This window comes from Chiloscyllium punctatum, chromosome 40, assembly GCF_047496795.1.
Source record: "Chiloscyllium punctatum isolate Juve2018m chromosome 40, sChiPun1.3, whole genome shotgun sequence".
In the NCBI taxonomy this organism is placed as follows: Eukaryota; Metazoa; Chordata; class Chondrichthyes; order Orectolobiformes; family Hemiscylliidae; genus Chiloscyllium; species Chiloscyllium punctatum.
The window spans coordinates 14,976,565-14,994,436 of record NC_092778.1 but is presented as its reverse complement, the minus strand read 5'-3'; the positions used below and the strand labels follow the sequence as shown (position 1 = coordinate 14,994,436).

The 17,872-nt window shown below is 46.2% G+C and overlaps 1 protein-coding gene across 1 annotated transcript in view; it reads right to left on the bottom strand.

Annotated features, from left to right (window-relative positions):
- Window positions 1-17,872, bottom strand: part of LOC140464786 (solute carrier family 38 member 10-like) — a 53,735-nt gene that overhangs the window by 15,599 nt on the left and 20,264 nt on the right. The window contains exons 5-10 of the mRNA XM_072560273.1: window positions 15,954-16,094; window positions 8,528-8,652; window positions 5,997-6,099; window positions 4,381-4,563; window positions 3,275-3,386; window positions 1,783-1,889 (exon numbers count right to left, since the gene is read on the bottom strand). Of these exons, the coding sequence (XP_072416374.1) occupies window positions 1,783-1,889; window positions 3,275-3,386; window positions 4,381-4,563; window positions 5,997-6,099; window positions 8,528-8,652; window positions 15,954-16,094 (771 nt within the window). The remainder of the gene's footprint in view (window positions 1-1,782; window positions 1,890-3,274; window positions 3,387-4,380; window positions 4,564-5,996; window positions 6,100-8,527; window positions 8,653-15,953; window positions 16,095-17,872) is intronic.

Below are 17,872 nucleotides of genomic sequence, written 5' to 3'. Positions count from 1 at the left end.
CCACACCATCAATGCAACCTTGTGGAGTGCCCAAGGAAGTAAGTTTTGGGGCCCATTCCTCTTTCTCATTTCCACATTGTCTGCGAAAACATCGAGGTCTTCAGCTCTTTCTCTTCATCATCACTCCTTACCCCTCGACTGCCCCATGCCATGAGATATCCAGTCCTGAATAAGCTGTGCCCTCCTATCCACCTAAATGTAGGGATGACTAAAGCTCATGGCAACCATCACAAATTCAATCTCACCTTCGCTGACTTCATCCCCTTCCCCCATTCTTTACACGCTTGACAGTCGGAGCTGAGCATTTGAATCCTCACTGCTTCTTTCACAAAGACCGCCCACAGCCACCTCTGTCACACTGGCCACCCCCACCCTTCAAGAAATGCTTCTTCCAGTTTGTTTCCATGCGCAGCTCCGAATACTCCAATGCTCCCCAGTCGGATACTCACTTCCAAGTGAGAAGCGTCTCAGGGTTGTGCTGGGGGTGGGAGGTGAACAGGCAGGGGGGCTTGCTGATTTGAGACCAGGAAACGCAGAGGAGCAGGCTTCTCTGTCACACGCCAAGCCCTGATGGCCATATTTTGTCTCTGTTTCCTGACCATGGATGACCAGACAGAGAGGCTGCTGGGTAGGCCATTCATCACCAGCCCAGGGAATATGGGGAGGTCGGAAGGCCAGACTAAAGAGGATGATCCCAGTCTGAACCCAGAGGAGATCAGGGAAACTGGAGGTGGGGTCATTCCGATTCCGGCAACACCAAAAAGACCAGGAACAGAGAAGATCAAAACAGTCAAGAGTGGGAGGTTGAACGCTGTCATGTTTAATTGTGTGTTTGATTATGTGTTTAGTACTGATGCTTACTGTGATTGGTGGCTTAAGCCTGGGTGTAGACTCAGAGAAAATAAAACAAAATATGAAGAGTGAGAGGCCTGCGCCAAAGCATGGAGAAGCTATTTGAGAGTATCGACATCATTACAACGTAAGTCGGACATACAGCAATTGTCTGATTGCAGCAACGTGGTAAAGCAGCAGCAATTCAGGGGCCAGTAGGAAACCTTTACCCACCCACCCCCTTCCCCACCTCCGTGTCAACAGATTCACCTCTCTTTACCCATTTGGTTTTGTGAGGCCAGGGTTAAGGATAAACTGGCAGCACAACATGATGTCTCACTGTAATAATTACATTGCCTACCTCCTTCCAGTGAGCTGATTGGCTGTCAGCACCCTTGCCTCCCTCGCATTAAAATTGGGGGTAGGAAGTTTTGAATTTGGGTACAGAATTTTCATGTGTTAACACCACACCTGTCCTATGTATGCACATTGTGAGAGTTAAAATTACCCCTGATCCACCAGTTGACTGGAAAAAGACAATGCACCCTTCCATAGAATCCCTATGGTGTGGATAGGGGCCATTCGAGTCTGACTTGACCCTCTGAAGGGTATCCCACCCAGACTCCGATGGCCAATCCACCAAACCTGCCCATCTTTGGGCCATGGGAAGAAACCTATGCTGGCACAGGGAGAGCATACAAACTCCACACAGGCAGTCACCTGAGGCTGTGATCAAACCCAGGTCCCTGGTGCTGTGAGGCAGCAGTGCTAACCACTGAGCCACTGTACCAACCTTCTAACCAGAAGGAATGATCCTATAGGAATATGTTCCATGGTTTGAGGTGTGAAAATGGAACCTAGAACTTCCCAACACTGGAAGTGAAATAGTAAATGACTAAACCTAACTCCCGAAGTTTACAGCGTAAGGTGCCGTAGTAAGGCTATACTTACTCTTCCTGTGAAAGTATCTTTCCGTAGTTTCGCATGAAATACAGATGGGCAAATGAAGCAGATGACTGTTCCCATGGTGGTTCCTATGATTGCTAACACAGTCTGCACTGAAAGACCAAACACAGGCCACTGTCAGGGCAATGATAAGAATCTCATCGGAGGAACAGGAGCAAAGGTAACGCTTGTCTGGAGCTTTGAACATGGAACAAAGGCCATGCATTTACAGTTTGGCACAAGTTACAGCACATTATCAGGAGGAAAAAGTGATGTTTGTTATTAGGAGCTTGGGATTTACTGGAATCAGAAAGCACAGAAGAAAGACATTTAACCTCTTGCATGGTTTGCTGAATGAGCTATCCAATTACTCCCACTCCCTTGCCCCTTTCACATAACCCTTCAAATTGTCTCCTTCATTCATTTAACCAATCCTGTTTTGAAAATTGCATATGAAACTTTTTCCACTTCCCTTTCAGGCTGTGCATTTCAGATTGAACAACTTGTTGTGATTAAAGAGCTCCCTTCATTTCCAGTCTGGTCGTTTTGTCACATTTTCCTTACTCTCAGTCCCTCCTCCAAACAAAACTTCACTCGCAGTGGGACAAACCCTTGTGTTACTTTGCACTGTAGCACTTTGCACTTGTCCCTGAACTCAGTTTCCGAGAGATGACATAAACTGTCTTATAAAAGTGAAGTACCCTAATCCTAACCCTCACCCTAACCCTAATCTTATTGCAAAGTACCCCAACCTTAACCATAATCCTAAACCTAACCCTAACCTTATTGCAATGTACCGTAACCCTATATCCTAACCCTAATGCTACTGCTACCTTAAACGTAAACCTAATCCTACTGCAATGTACTTTAACCTTCGCCCTAGCCGTGTTGCAGTATACCCTAACTTTATTGCAATATACCCTCACCTTAACACTAATCCTAATCCTAACCATAACCTTACTGCATTGTAACCGAATTGTAATCCTAACTCTAACCATATTGCAATGTATGCTCATCCTAACCCTCACCCTAATCCTGAGCCTATTTTAATGCACCTTAACCCTAACCCTATTGCAGTGTACCCCAACTCTATTACAACATACCCTAAACTTAACTCTGCTGCAATGCACCCTAACTCTAATCCTAACCCTAACCCTAACTCTATTGCAATGTATCCTAACCGTAACCCCAACCCTAATCCTAAACGTAACTACCACTAGAACATGCCAGAAGCAATCATCTAGAGAACATGTTTATTTGGAAAGAACAGTAAAGCAGTAATAATAGACAATACAGGAGACTGTCATAGTTTATGGGTCAAGCAACAACAACAGAAAACGACGGGACCCTAATACTTACCCAGGACATCATTTTATCAGAGTTTCCAGCACCCCTGAACTCAGAAGCCATTCAGCACCCCACTGCAAGTCTGTTTTCCTATTAAATTAAGCCACTCTCATACTGTTAGTTCCAGCTCATACATTCCAATTGCACTTACCATCCGGTACCAGGATACCCATGATCATGGTACCATAAACTATCACCATTGTAGTTATTACATGCTGACAAAAGGGCATATCTCCACTCACTGAGAATGTGCCATCTTCTTTCTGTAAAATGTGTAAAGAATATAACAGTGATTGCTGAAAATCCTTTGAGTTTTTTTTAATCCAACATGTTTACTCATTTTTAAACAAATTCAGAAAAAGGGAAGACCCAACAGATACAATCTATGATCCAGGAGTAATTTCTCTCTGCATACTCAATAGACTGTCCTTCCTATATGTCCTTCCTGTCCTTCCTTGGCTAGGGATATGGCAAGTTCTGAAGCATCAACATTGCCGGAATGTTGTCAGGGCCCATAGCCTTTGCAGTACATCAGCCATTTCTTTTTATCGCATGGAGTGAATCGAATTAGCTGAAGACTAGTACCTGTGATGCTGGGGACCTCTGGAGGAGGTTGAGATGGATTATCCACTCGGAATTTCTGAATGAAGATGTAAATGCACTGATGTGCCAGGCTCTCCCAATCATTGAGGTGTTTTGTAGAGCACTCATAATGTTATGGCTTCAGTCTGTAACTGAGAACTGCCAACATGAGTTATTATCAATAGAAAACTAAGCCAACCAGAAGAGTAATTGGATGGGAAAGGGCATGGAAATCCTGTGGCATTGGTTGTGTTCTTATAATCCACCAATGCTACACCAAACTCAACAATCATACAGAAGCAGATGGCTCAATTTAATTGTCTATAATGGGATTTCTGTTCCAGGTTTCATCCAACCTCACTCTATTTCACCGTATCAGCATACTCTGCCTTCTCCCTCAAGCCATTGTCGACCATGCCCTGAACACATCCATGTTAATCATTACAATCTCTCCCTGTAAGGAATAAATTCTAACTATCCTCTGATCAAGAAATTTGTCTAGAATTGCTCCAGGTGTTCATTAGTAACTGTCTTACAGTTCCGGCCCCTCAATGGCTGGCAGTCTCCCACAAAATGGAAACATCTTCTCTATGTCTACCCCACAAAGACTTAAGTTCTCTTCAGCTTTCTCTCATATTGGCAATTACCGTTTGTCTGATTGATCAATAAACTAACCTCTTGTTCAAAAAGGAGCGTGCTAATGGCTTGTCGACAGGGTAGAATGACCAGTGGGAAGCTCAGTGTGAGTGAGATTAAAAATATAGCACGGGTGCCGTGTGTTGCAAAACTCGGGGGTAGAGCTGCAAGTATGTCGCCCGGTACAGCTTCAACCAGAGTCAGATAGCCACAGACTCCAATCTGAAATGTTTATTTAAAGGAAGAAAATAGTAAAATATGAACATCTGCTTTCAGTTAAAGAATCAAAACCATAGCAGTATTATAATCCAAATACTTCAAACCCGAAACTGACTAGACTCCTAACAGTGTGGAAACAGGCCCTTCGGCCCTCTGAAGAGGGACCCACTCTCCCACATTTACCCCTGACTAATACAGCAGGCAGTTTAGCATGGCCAATTTACCTAACCCACATATCTTTAGACTGTGGGAGGAAACCCATGCTGACACAGGGCGAACGTGTAAACTCCACACAGAGAGTTGCCCAGGGTGGGAATTGAACCGGGGGTGAAGGGCTCAGTGAGACCTGGGGCTGTGAGGCAGCAGTGTTAACCACTGAGCCACCATGTCTTTGTCACTGGTCATGCAAATAATTTTCCAGCCCATGATCATTGCTGTCTTGAAATGAAAGAATAATAGAGAATGTCGAGTTCCTTATTAAATCACCTCTATTCTGCCTTAAACATGTATTGCCAGCTCTTTATGGATGCTGCCTGAGGCGATTTGTTTATCTTGAATCATCTTAACTTGTGACATGCATCTTTTAGTAACATGTTTACATCTTATATTAAATTTTCTTCTAATCTTAGGTTTACATTTCAGCATTGCCTTGAGATATATAAGAGTAAGAGGCAATTTTACTTTGGGCAAAGGTTACGCAGTCTAAACCCCCATCAACAACCAGTTATATGTCACCTGCCATTCACTTCAATTGAAATACAGTAAAAGTGAGGTATTACTGGGTATAAAACAGCTGATCAGTTACTGCCCATTTACAAGGTAAAATGTCCTTCTCCAGGGCCAGAAACTTCCCGGTTTTAGTTCCAAATTCGCCTTTCATTGGCTTAAGATTGATTTTGTCTTATCCCCATGATTGCCTTTGAAATAGATTGCCAGGTTCACATCTGCTTTTTCTCTAAGTGCAGCTAAATACAAGATGAGGATCTGACCTGATCCCACCACAAGGTGGAACAGAAGTATTCAGAGGGGCAAGTTCTGTCCTGTTCATTCTGGGCTATGAATAAGGAATTAAGCCATTCAGGACTGAGATGAGGAAGAATTTCTTCACTCAGAGAGTTTTGGAAGTGTGGAATTCTCTCCCACAGAAGGCTGTTGGGGACAGTTTGTTAGATATATTCAAGAGGGAGCTGGAGTTGGCCCTGGCAGCTGAAAGGGTATGGAGAGAAAGTGGGAGTGGGATACTGAAATCACATGATCAGCCATGATTGTACTGAATGGCAGAGCTGGCTTGAAAGGGCCGAATGGCCTACTTCTGCTCCTGTTTCTATGTTTCTGCATTTCTATGAATCAAGTAGGATTTTAATGACTTGGATTTACAAACTCAGGGACTACTTCAGTGCTAAAGCATCGGTCGAAACACACGCTGAGTAACTCACTACTGTGTAAAATGCAAAGGTGGTGATGGTTGCTTGCTTGCAGATCACGTTCATCTGCTCCACAGATTGCCCTCTGAGGTTGAAGTACATTGGAAGCACCAGCCTTGATATAGAACATCGAACAGAGACCACAATGTAAACATAGCTTAGATTGGAAGGTCAGTGGCTGACTCCAACATCAAATATTGCTCGCACATCCAACCCTGGGTAATGAACGATCGAACCTGGCCTTACGGATGGGAGGGGTCTTATTGATCCTGAGGCCAATTGTTTGCCTGCCCCTTCCCTCCTGATTGTCCAATTACCGAAAAGTACTGTCGGTCAGGATGGTGTGAGATAGGGTGGAGGTGCTATCCAGTGACACCTCCCTCAGGACGGGTCACTCAACCCGAAGCGCTAACTTTGGCTTCTCTCCACAGATGCTGCCTGAACTGCTGAGATTTTCTATCAGTTTCTACTTTGAGGTTCTGATTTCCAGCATCCACAGTTCTTTTTGTTTTTATTTAGCCTGGAACCTGTGTCTTGGTTCCAGAGAATACCTGCTCATTTCTCTCATGTGTCCAGGTTCAGGTTGACCCAGTGACAGCTTCCGTGTTGCAAATGGTATTTCATCGGAAGGCAGTCTGACTCTATCGTACTCAGATGTGCAACAACAACTTACATTTCTACGGTGTCTTTCATGTGGCAAATGACTGCAAAGCAATTTGCAGGTCCATTTATCAAAAGAAAATTGATGCTGAGACACATTGGGAGATATTAATGGAAAACAAAACAGAAATTGCTGGAGAAACTAAGCAGGTCCGGCAGCATAGAATTCCTACAGTGTGGAAGCAGACCATCAGGCCCATCAGCTCCTTATCGGCCCTCAGAAGAGCATCCCACACAGACCAAAACCCCTACCTTATCCCTGTAATCCTGCATTTCCCGTGGCTAGGTTAATTAGCCAGCACATCCCTGAATTCTATGGGCAATTGAGCATGGTCAATCCACATAACCTGCACATCTTTGGGCTGTGGGAGGAAACCAGAGCACCCAGAGGAAACCCACGCAGACAATTTACGAACTTCACACAAATAGTCGCCCAAGACTGCAATCAAACCTGGGTCTCTGGCGCTGTGAGGCAGCAGTGCTAGCCACAGAGACACCCACGCTGCATCTGTGAGGTGAAAACAGAGTTAATGTCTCGCGCCTGACAGTTCTGGTGAAGAGTCACTGGACCCGAAACGTTAACTCTACTTTCTTGCCACAGCTGCTGTTCTTGTTTCAGACCTCCTGAATCTGCAGTTCTTTATTTTTTATTTGAAGGAGATATTAGGATGGGAACATCTTCAAAGGAAGCAAGAGAGGTTGATATGGGCAATAGATTTGCGATAGGATTCCAGGACTCAGGGATAAAACAGCCAAGTTGAAAGTGTGGTGCTGGAAAAGCACAGCAGGTCCAGCAGCATCTGAAGAGCAGGAGAATCAACGTTTCGGGCCGGAGCCCTTCATGAGAAATAAGCCCTTCCAATGAAGGGCTTACACCCGAAACGTCAATTCTCCTGCTTCTCGGATGCTGTCTGACCTGCTGTACTTTTCCAGCGCCACACTCTCAACTCTGACCTCCAGTATCTGCAGGTCTCAGTGTCTCCGAGGTAAAACAGCGAAGGCATGACAATTAACAGGAGGAACAATTAAAATAGGAGACACTCAAAAGGCCAGAATTGGAGGAATCTTTGAGCTGGGATTGGGGGGGATACTTGTTGGAGATTATAAACTTAAAATCGTAAGTCTTGGCATGTTTGTTGAATAGTTAGCACTGCTGCCTTGTAGCACCAGGGACCCGGGTTCAATTCCCGCTTCAGGCGACTGTCTGTGTGGAGTTTGCAGCCTAAAGTGTTCAGCGATGTGTAAGTTAGGTCTTTTAGTTAGGGGTAACTACAGTGTAGTAGGAGAATGGGTCTGGGTGGGCTCCTCTTCAGAGGGTCAGTGTGGACCTGTTGGGCCAAATGGCCTGTTTCCACACTATAGGGATTCTATGATAGAATCCCTGAACACTACGGGCAATTTAGCATGGCCAGTCCGCCTAAAGTACACACCTTTGGACTGTGGGAGGAAACCCACGCAGACACTGGGAGAATTTGCAAACTCTACACAGGCAGTCGTCCGAGGTTGGAATTGAACCCAGGTCCTTTAAGCTGTGACGCAACAATACTAACCACTGAGCTGAAGAGGGAGAAGTCCATTAGGACTTTGAAAACAAGGACAATGGTTTTAAAATCAAGATATTGCAGCATACGCAAGAAAAAGGGCAATGGATGTACATCTGCACAAGGAAGCTGTGTTCTGAATGAACAGCTTAATTATACACCAGGATACAGGAACTTCGATTCCCCTCAGTCCACAGGAATCAGATTAACCTTCCTCTCAAAGGAGCACTGAGGAGTGAGCTCTAGCCCTAGAACAAAAGAGTTTTTCAGGTAATCGAGCCCTTTCACGTCGCAATGTCGAAAGCAAGCAGTTTGTTCGCACCACTGTTTTGCTTCACTTACGGGTGACCGCAGAAGGAAGTGGCAAATATTGGCAGGGTGGTGGCAATTCCCGGCCACTGCCAGAAGCGGACTTTCTCCATCACCAGTTCACCAGATATCACAGAGTTCAGGCAGTATAGCAGCAGCTGAAATGCAAGTGCAAAAAGCCCCATGTGAACTTCTTGTCTCTCTCAAAACAGTACATTATGTTAGCAGGAACACTGGTTTCAATGTGATAATAAGGAGCTGCTGATATTTTCAGAGCCACAAGCACATTATGTCAAAGAATATTATGACAGTGGACTGCAATTGCTACAATATGAGTGCTCAGTTATTCATTTTCAGGCGTTAAATATACATCAGGGTCGACCTTTTAATCATTCTTTACCTTCCACACAATTATTTTGTTTTGTTTCCCACAGACCTACAGAGGAGGGTCACAGTGATTCCAGGGTAAAGGGCACAGTGAGACTGGGGCATAGGGCACAATGAGACTGGGGGTAGAGGGCACAATGAGACTGGGGGTAGAGGGCACAGTGAGACTGGGGGTAGACAGCACAGTGAGACTGGGGGTAGAGGGCACAGTGATACCAGAGATAGAGGGCACAGTGAGAACTGGGGTAGAGGGCACAGTGAGACTGGTGGTGGAGGGCACAGTGAGACCGGGGATATAATGTCACCATGAGACTGGGGTAGAGGGCACAGTGAGACTGGGTTCAGTGGGCACAGTGATACCGGAGATAGAGGGCACAGTGAGACTTGGGGGAGAGGGAACAGTGAGACTGGGGGTAGAGGGCACAGTGAAATCTGGGGGAGAGGGAACAGTGAGACCTAGGGGAGAGGGAACAGTGAGACTGGGGGTAGAGGGCACAGTGAGACCAGAGATAGAGGGCACAGTGAGACCAGGGAGGAGGGCACAGTGAGACCAGAGGTAGAGGGCACAGTGAGACAAGAGGTAGAGGGCACAATGAGATTGGGGATAGAGGGCATAGTGAGACCATGGGTAGAGGGCACAGTGATACCGGGATTAGAGGACACAGTGAGACTGCGATTACAGGGTACAGTGATACCAGAGATAGAGGATACAGGGACCCCCGGACTAGAGGGTACCATGAGACTGGGGGTAGAGGGCACAGAAAAATTGGGGCTAAATGGCACAGTGAGACCAGGGTTAGAGGGCACAGTGAGACCAGGAGTGGAGGGCACAGTGAGACCAGGGTTAGAGGACACAGTGAGACTGGGAGTGAAGGGCACAGTGAGATCGGGGATAGAGGGCACAGTGAGACCGGGGTAGAGGGCACAGTGAAACTCAGGGTCCGACGGCATAGTGTGACTTGGGGTAAAGAGCGCAGTGAGACTGGGGTAGAGTGTCACAGTGAGACCCAGAGTAGAAGGCACAGTGAAACAGAGGAGTAGAGGGCACAGTGAGACCAGGGCTAGAGGGCACTGTGACACCGGGGGTGAAGGGCTCAGTGAGACCGGGGGTGAAGGACTCAGTGACACCGGGGGTGAAGGGCTCAGTGAGACCGGGGGTGAAGGGCTCAGTGAGACCGGGGGTGAAGGGCTCAGTGAGACCGGGGTGTAGGGCTTAGTGAGATGAGGGATGAAGGGCTCAGTGAGACCGGGGGTGATGGGCTCAGTGAAACCGGGGTGTAGGGCTTAGTGAGATGAGGGATGAAGGGCTGAGTGAGATGGGGGATGAAGGGCTGAATGAGATGGGGGATGAAGGGCTCAGTGAGATGGGGGGTGAAGGGCTCAGTGAGATGGGGGGTGAAGGGCTCAGTGAGACCGGGGGGGGGGGGGGGGTAGAGTGTTACAGTTGGACTTGGGGTCGAGAGCACAGTGAGACCTAGGAGTAGAGGACACAGTGAGACCTGGGGTAGAGGGCACAGTGAGACCCGGGAGTAGAGGGCACAGTGAGACCTGGGAGTAGAGGGCACAGTGTGACCTGGGATAGAGGACACAGTGAGACCTGGGGTAGAGGGCATAGTGAGACTCGGGAGTAGAGGGCACAGTGAGACCATTGGAGTAGAGGGCACACTGTGACCTGGGGATAGAGGGCACAGTGAGACCGGGGGGTAGAGAACACAGTGAGACCAGAGTCAATATGGCAAGGATGGTCTCCCTCACTGGTTAGTGGACCAATGACAGCTCTCTGCTGCTTGTTGCCAGGCGTTTTGATGCTCTGATATTCTTGGCTGACAATGACCAGAGCAGTGCTATCCAATCGAGTCTGCAGCAGGATGAGATCCCAGCCCCAAAGGCTGCTGAGTATCTGAGGCCATTCCATCTAGTGGAGGAAGGCCTTCACCCAGGATTGCCAATTGATCCCAGGAGAAAGGCAATTGCAGGCGAGATGGGGCTTGCAAGGTGGGATTCACCTGCAAGGTGGGATTCACCAGCAAGTGTCGAGGCAGTGCTGGGGCCAAGACGTTGGCACCTGTGTGAGGGCCACCCCTCCTGATGCCAGGTCCATCAGTCAGACATGAAGCATCCTCCAGCCCATCGGGTAATGGTGTCAAGTCCACTACCTACTGTTGGGTGGATATCAGTGAGAGGATGGGATGAAGCATTCAGAAAGGTCACCCATGGGCCTAGCCACCCAGAAGGAGACAGGAGGCAAACGCAACCTCACAACCGTCCTGTTGTCAATCACACTGTCTCCCCCTGTCATTCCCCACCCCACCCCCTCCAATTCACCTGAGTGTAGGGGAAGTGAAGGGAACTAAATTCTACCTAACAAGGGCAAAACTTGCGAGAGAATATTCTTTATTTTTAAGTGGAGGTCCTAACATGGTTAGAAATTCTGGCATTTAACATGAAGTCTAAAGATGTGCAGGTTAGGTCGATTGGACATGCTAAATTGCCCTCTAATATCTAGAGTTGTTCAGGTTAGGGGATTAGTCATGGTAAATACTGGGTAATGGGGATAGGGTGGGGAGGCTGGGTTTGGGTGGGATGCTCTAGAGAAGATTGGTGCAGACTTGATGGACTGAACGGCCTCTTCCTGCACTATAGGGATTATATGATTCTATGATTCAGACCCTCATGGCTGTCACTTCCTCTGTGACACACTCTAAACTTAGGCTTCTATTTCCTGATACCTATTCGACTGGTTTTCTAATCAAATGACACCAGACTATTTCGGGTTCTCATCTTGCTTGATTTCCATTTGAGCAAAGGTCAGATGTCGAAGATCTACAGCAAGAACAAAAAAGGCTGTGGTCTCTAGTTCTGAATTGCCCAGTCACCAATTGTGCATTTCTATGGAATCGCTTCAGGTTTGATGCTCTACAAGCAGGAGTTGACATTGGGTGGTGTCCCTGCCTCTGAAACAGAAACTTTGGGTTTGAATCCCATGCCAGGACTTAATGGCTGAGGACACTGCAATCATAATGCAGTCAAGTGTCAATCTTCAAATTTTTCCAACACCAATGGCAGGCAGGAAGAACAGAATTCTCAATCATGAGAATTGAGATGAAAAGTTTGTTGGATTCTTTACCATCAGAGCTATAGAGCTACAGAGCAAGCAAGAATGCGAATGTAAATTCAGACATTGCCTGGTAAAGTCCTCTATGGAGTTCTCCACCTCTAGAGGGATAGAGAAATTTCATTCAGGGAGCAGAACATAATAGGAAGAGGGGGCTAACCATCTTCCTCCATCACCATGACACCCCCTCTCCTCTCTGCTGAAAGCCATCTCTCAAAGATGTTTTTGTTTCACCCTGCGAGGAACCCAAAGAGAAAGGGGTAACCATGGTCTGTGTGTGGTAGCAGGACAAGGTATGCTGTGAACTGAGTTCCCTGTCTATTAGTCTAGGTTTGAGCGGTAGTTGTGCTGTAGAGGTCACAGTTGAAGAACCACCTGCTAGTCACTCCTGCACTGCAGGTAAAAGGACTATCTGAATCCAATTGCTGGAAGTCAATTAAGCCAGCAAGCCAAGAGTCCCAAATCCAACTGTTCAACTATTAATGTTCCACTGTCTACTTTTTACAAGCTACCTAAAGAGACTGGTCCATACACCCATGCTTTTTTGTTTACTCACTTATTTATAACCCATGTGTTCATTATTAATTCATGTTGCCTTTCAGAACTCATTCTTTTGTTAATGCAAGAAAATCTGTATTGGCGCCTTTTCAAATAGTTGATCTGAGGGAAATGCAGCCACGAGGGAGGGATTCTTTTTGAATTAACCTCATTGTGTCTAACCGAGAGACCAGTGAATTGAGAATAGGCAGGCAGTTTGTCACTCCTGAAGTTTAATAATGTAGGGTATCCAGACGGGACTGTAATAACAGAGGGTCTGATCATAAGCTGTGCACAGAAATGTAGTCTCCTCAATGGGTTTGAATGGTTCAGTTGATGGGATTGGTGCCAATAACACAGGATTTGATGTGCTTTCTTTGGATGGGGTGAATTTGAGACCTGCCTCCTTGCCCTGCCTGTAGTGCAATGTGGTTTGGACCAGCCTTTTGGGAGACAGGTCAAGAAAACAAGCATATGTAAGGTAGAGATCGAGTGAATCCTTAGAAGAGTATAAAGGCAGTAGTTGTATACTTAAGAGAGAAATCAGGAGGGCAAAAAGGGGACATGAGATAGCTTTGGCAAATAGAGTTAAGGAGAATCCAAAGGATTTTTACAAATACATTAAGGACGAAAGGATAACTAGGGAGAGAATAGAGCCCCTCAAAGATCAGCAAGGCAGTCTTTGTGTGGAGCCGCAGGAGATGGGGGAGATACTAAATGAGTATTTTGCATCAGTGTTTACTGTGGAGAAGGACATGGAAGATATAGAATGTAGGGACATAGATGGTGACATCTTGAGAAAATGTCCGTATTAGAGAGGAGGAAGTGCTGGATGTCTCAAAATGCATAAACGTGGATAAATCCCCAGGACCTGATCAGGCGTACCCTAGAACTCTGTGGGAAGCTAGAGAAGTGATTGCTGGGCCTCTTGCTGAGATATTTGCATCATTGATAGTCACAGGTGAGTGCCAGAAAACTGAAGGTTGGCTAACAAGGTACCATTATTTAAGAAAGGTGTTAAGAACAAGCCAGGGAACTATAGACCAGTAAGCCTGACGTCAGTGGTGGGCAAGTTGTTGGAGGGAATCCTGAGGGACAGGAGGTACATGTATTTGGAAAGGCAAGGATTGATTCGGGATAGTCAACATGGCTTTGTGCGTGGGAAATCATGTCTCAAAAACTTGATAGAATTTTTTGAAGAAGTAACAAAGAGGATTGTTGAGGGCAGAGTCATTGAGGTGATCTATATGGACTTCAGTAAGGCTTTCGACAAGGTTCCCCTTGGGAGTCTGGTTAGCCAGCTTAGATCTCATTGAATACAGGGAGAACTAGCTATTTGGATACAGAACTGGCTCAAAGGTAGAAAACAGAGGGTGGTGGTTGAGGGTTGTTTTTCAGACTGGAGGTCTGTGACCAGTGGTGTGCCAATAGGATCGGTGCTGGGTACATTACTTTTTGTCATGTATACACATAATTTGGATATGAACATAGGAAGTATAATTAGTAAGTTTGCAGATGACACCAAAATTGGAGGTGTAGTGGACAAAAAAGGTTACCTCAGAGTACAACAGGATCTTGTCAGATGGGCCAATGGGCTGAGGAGTGACAGATGGCGTTTAATTTAGATAAATGTGAGGTGCTGCATTTTGGAAAAGCAAACCTAAGCAGGACTTATACACTTAATGGTAAGGTCCTAGGGAGCGTTGCTGAACAAAGTGACCTTAGAGTGCAAGTTCATAATTCCTTGAAAGTAGAGTCGCAGGTAGATAGGATGGTGAAGAAGATGTTTGTTATGCTTTCCTTTCTTGGTCAGAGCACTGAGTACAGGAGTTAGGAGGTCATGTTGTGGCTGTGCAGGACATTGGTTAGGACATTGTTGGAATATTGCAAGCAATTCTGGTCTCCTTCCTATCAGAAGAATGTTGTGAAACTTGAAAGTTTAGAAAATATTTACAAGGATGTTGCCAGGGTTGAAGGATTTGAGCTACAGGGAGAGGCTGAAGAGGCTGAGGCTGTTTTCTCTGGAGCGTTGTAGGCTGACAGGGTGACCTTATAGAGGTTTATAAAATCATGAGGGGCATGGATAGGATAAATAGGCAAAGTCTATTCCTTGAGCTGGGTGAGTTCAGAACTAGAGGGCATAGGTTTAGGGTGAGAGGGGAAAGATATAAAAGGAACCTAAGGGGCAACTTTTTCACGCAGAGGGTGGTGCTTGTATAGAATGAGCTGCCACAGGAAGTGGTGGAGGCTGGTATAATTGCAACATTTAAAAGGCATTTGGATGGGTATGATGATGGGCTTTTGCCCAAACCATCGATTTTCCTGCTCCTTGGATGCTGCCTGACCTGCTGTACTTTTCCAGCATCACTCTAATCTAGACTCTGATCTCCAGCATCTGCAGTCCTCACTTTTGCCTAGCTGAATAGGAAGGGTTTAGAGGGATATATGTCAAGTGCTGACAAATGGGACTAGGTTGGGATATCTGGTCGGCATGGACGAGTTGGACCGAAGGGTAGGTTTCCGTGCTGTATGTCTCTATGACTCTATGATTCTAAAACGAAACAGGGATATATTGCCCCCATTGATCTTGTAAGCTCCTACTGCAGAGGCTCCTTACCAATGGTCTGACACATGAATATTTAAACAAGAGAGTGCAGAGTGCTCTGAAGTACCTTATATGATTGTGCAAGTGAGGACAGAAAAAGAAAACAACGTTCCTCATTCGCCTGAATACAAGCCAACTAGAAGAAAGTGAGGCCTGTAGATGCTGGAGATCAGAGTCGAGAGTATGGTGCTGGAAAAGTACAGCTGAGGCAGCATCCGAAGATCAGGAGAGTCAACGTTTCAAGCATAAGCTCTTCAGCATCATCACATTCCTGATGAAGAGCTGATGCTCAAAACATTGACTCTCCTGCCCCTTGGATGCTGCCTGACCGGCTGTGCTTTTCCAGCACCACACTTTTTGACTCTGAATGCAATTCAATCCTGTTAGACATTGTGCTTTACAAAACGTAACCTCTGTATAACATATACATATAGGGCATCACGGTGGCTCAGTGGTTAGCATTGCTGCCTCACAGCACCAGAGACCCGGGTTCAATTCCCACCTCAGGCAACTCTCTGTGTGGAGTTTGCACATTCTCCACATGTCTGCGTGGGTTTCCTCCGGGTGCTCCGGTTTCCTCCCACAGTCCAAAAATGTGCCGGTTAGGTGAATTAGCCATGCTAAATTGCCTGTAGTGTTAGGTGAAGGGGTAAATGTAGAGGAATGGATCTGTGTGGGTTGCTCTTCGGCGGGTCGGTGTGGACTTGTTGGGCCGAAGGGCCTGTTTCCACACTGTAAGTAATCTAATATACACTGAGACAATCCATACCACCATCTGATTAATAATCCCAGTATTCCAGTCTGGAAGTACTCACCACAGTCATTAATAACACGTAGAATATGAGAGAGATCAGCATTTGCCAGGTTGAGTTTGACACCTTTCTCGCCAGGCTGAGAGGGAGAACCACTCCAGAGGTGATAGCAAGCAGCACTAAAGCACGCTGCCAAGGGGTACTCTGCCAGGAAAATGCACAAGAGGTTATGAAATGTATAAACAATGGATGTCAGTACCTCAGTTTGTTTTGTCTTAATTCCCCTTGTTGTTCTTATTCCTGCACTGCTCTCCACATTCAGAGCTTGGGCAGCTGATAAATGACTAAATCTTGCATTGAACTGGCAACGTGAGCCAAAATGATCTGATCTCATGAGAGCGGCATGCTTACTCGTAGCTTTGACTACATCAGCACTGCTCTCTTTCCCTCTGCACGTCCAGGCTCCGTCCCCTTGTTTTCTCTGTGTGAGGATGCCTGACACTGTCGGTGCCACTCTCCCATGGAGTACCTCAGCCAGGAGGTCATGCTGAACGTGAGCAGTGGGTACTGCAGGCTGCTTAGTCAGGGAGTGCCTCACTGGGTGGCTGCTCCCAAGCGTCGGCAGTTAATGATTACAAGTGAGACACTATCAAGGTATTTTAATCATATCCTTGACCGGGTTTCTTGTGCTTTGCAAAAGTGAAAAGCGAACAGGTACAGGTGTTGGCAGTCTAAAATGAAAACAGAAATGCGCTAGAAAAAGCTCAGAGGGTCAGGCAACGTCTGTGGAGACAGAATCAGAACCTCAGAATGACGTTTCGAAGGTCACAGGTCCAAAACCATTCATGTTCGCAATGTATTGACGTGAATTCATCAAAGTGGGAGGCTAGATCCTCCCGTTGCATCGTGCATTGGATATGACTTGGCCCCTTTCTCTGTGCAATCCATGCAACCACCCAAATCTAACTTGGGATCCCCATTAGTTCTACCTAACATTCCTTCCAGCTTATTGGAATATATGGGCTAATTTTTTGCTTGTGTATTTTCCAAGCACCTCAATGAAGGTTTACTGTTGACTGTCATCAGCTCCAGGGCTGTGTCAAGCCATCAGTGCTTTCAAGGCATTAGCTATCACTTGGCCAGTAGTCTGAATTGAAGCATGTTCCAGTGATACTACCAACACGAGCTGCTCCTGTTCCCCACTGTGGACCGATAGCAGTCAGCTTGCAAGAGACCCCAACACTGTACAATTAAAGGAACTGGGAATGAATAGCAAAGAGATTTAAAAATGAAGGTATCAGAAGGGTTGGAGGAGCACTATATGGGTTGTTTAGGAAGGAATTAGCAACAGATCACTGATTCCTGAGTGTTCACGCTTCAGCTGGCCTTGCTCACAATGTATCCATAACTGGCTTCAAGCTTCATGGTTGACTTGTCCACATTGGTCCTTATGGAAGCTGGGTTCACTAACTATCAGCACTGGAGTTACATTAAGGGAGCTTCCAAGAGCCAAGAGAGGAGAGTTAATTGTTCTTGGAGTTGATTTTATGGTTCCTACACTTCATTCCTCAACAGCAAGGAAGAGTCTTTTAATACTCTAACTTCAGCCATTAAGAGGCTCTGACTGGAAAATGCCTTCCTCCAGTTTACACTTTGGGCAGATGCACTGGTGTAGATGACCCTGTCCCATTTACTACAATATATAATGGGGAGAAAAAATTTGAATCTGACCAGGCTTTGACAGTAACTGGAGATTTGCCAGAGTCCAAGTTTTGGTCAACCAAGCCACACAGATAAGGGACACTGGGGTTTGATCTCTAGTAGAGTCACCGAGTCATGCAGCATGGAAACAGAGACTTAGACCACCCAGTCCATGCCGAATAGAATCCCAAACTAAACTAATCCCACCTGCCTGCCCCTGGTGCATATCCCTCCAAACCTTTCCTATTCAAGTCCCTTCCAAATGTCTTTAGATTGTGTAA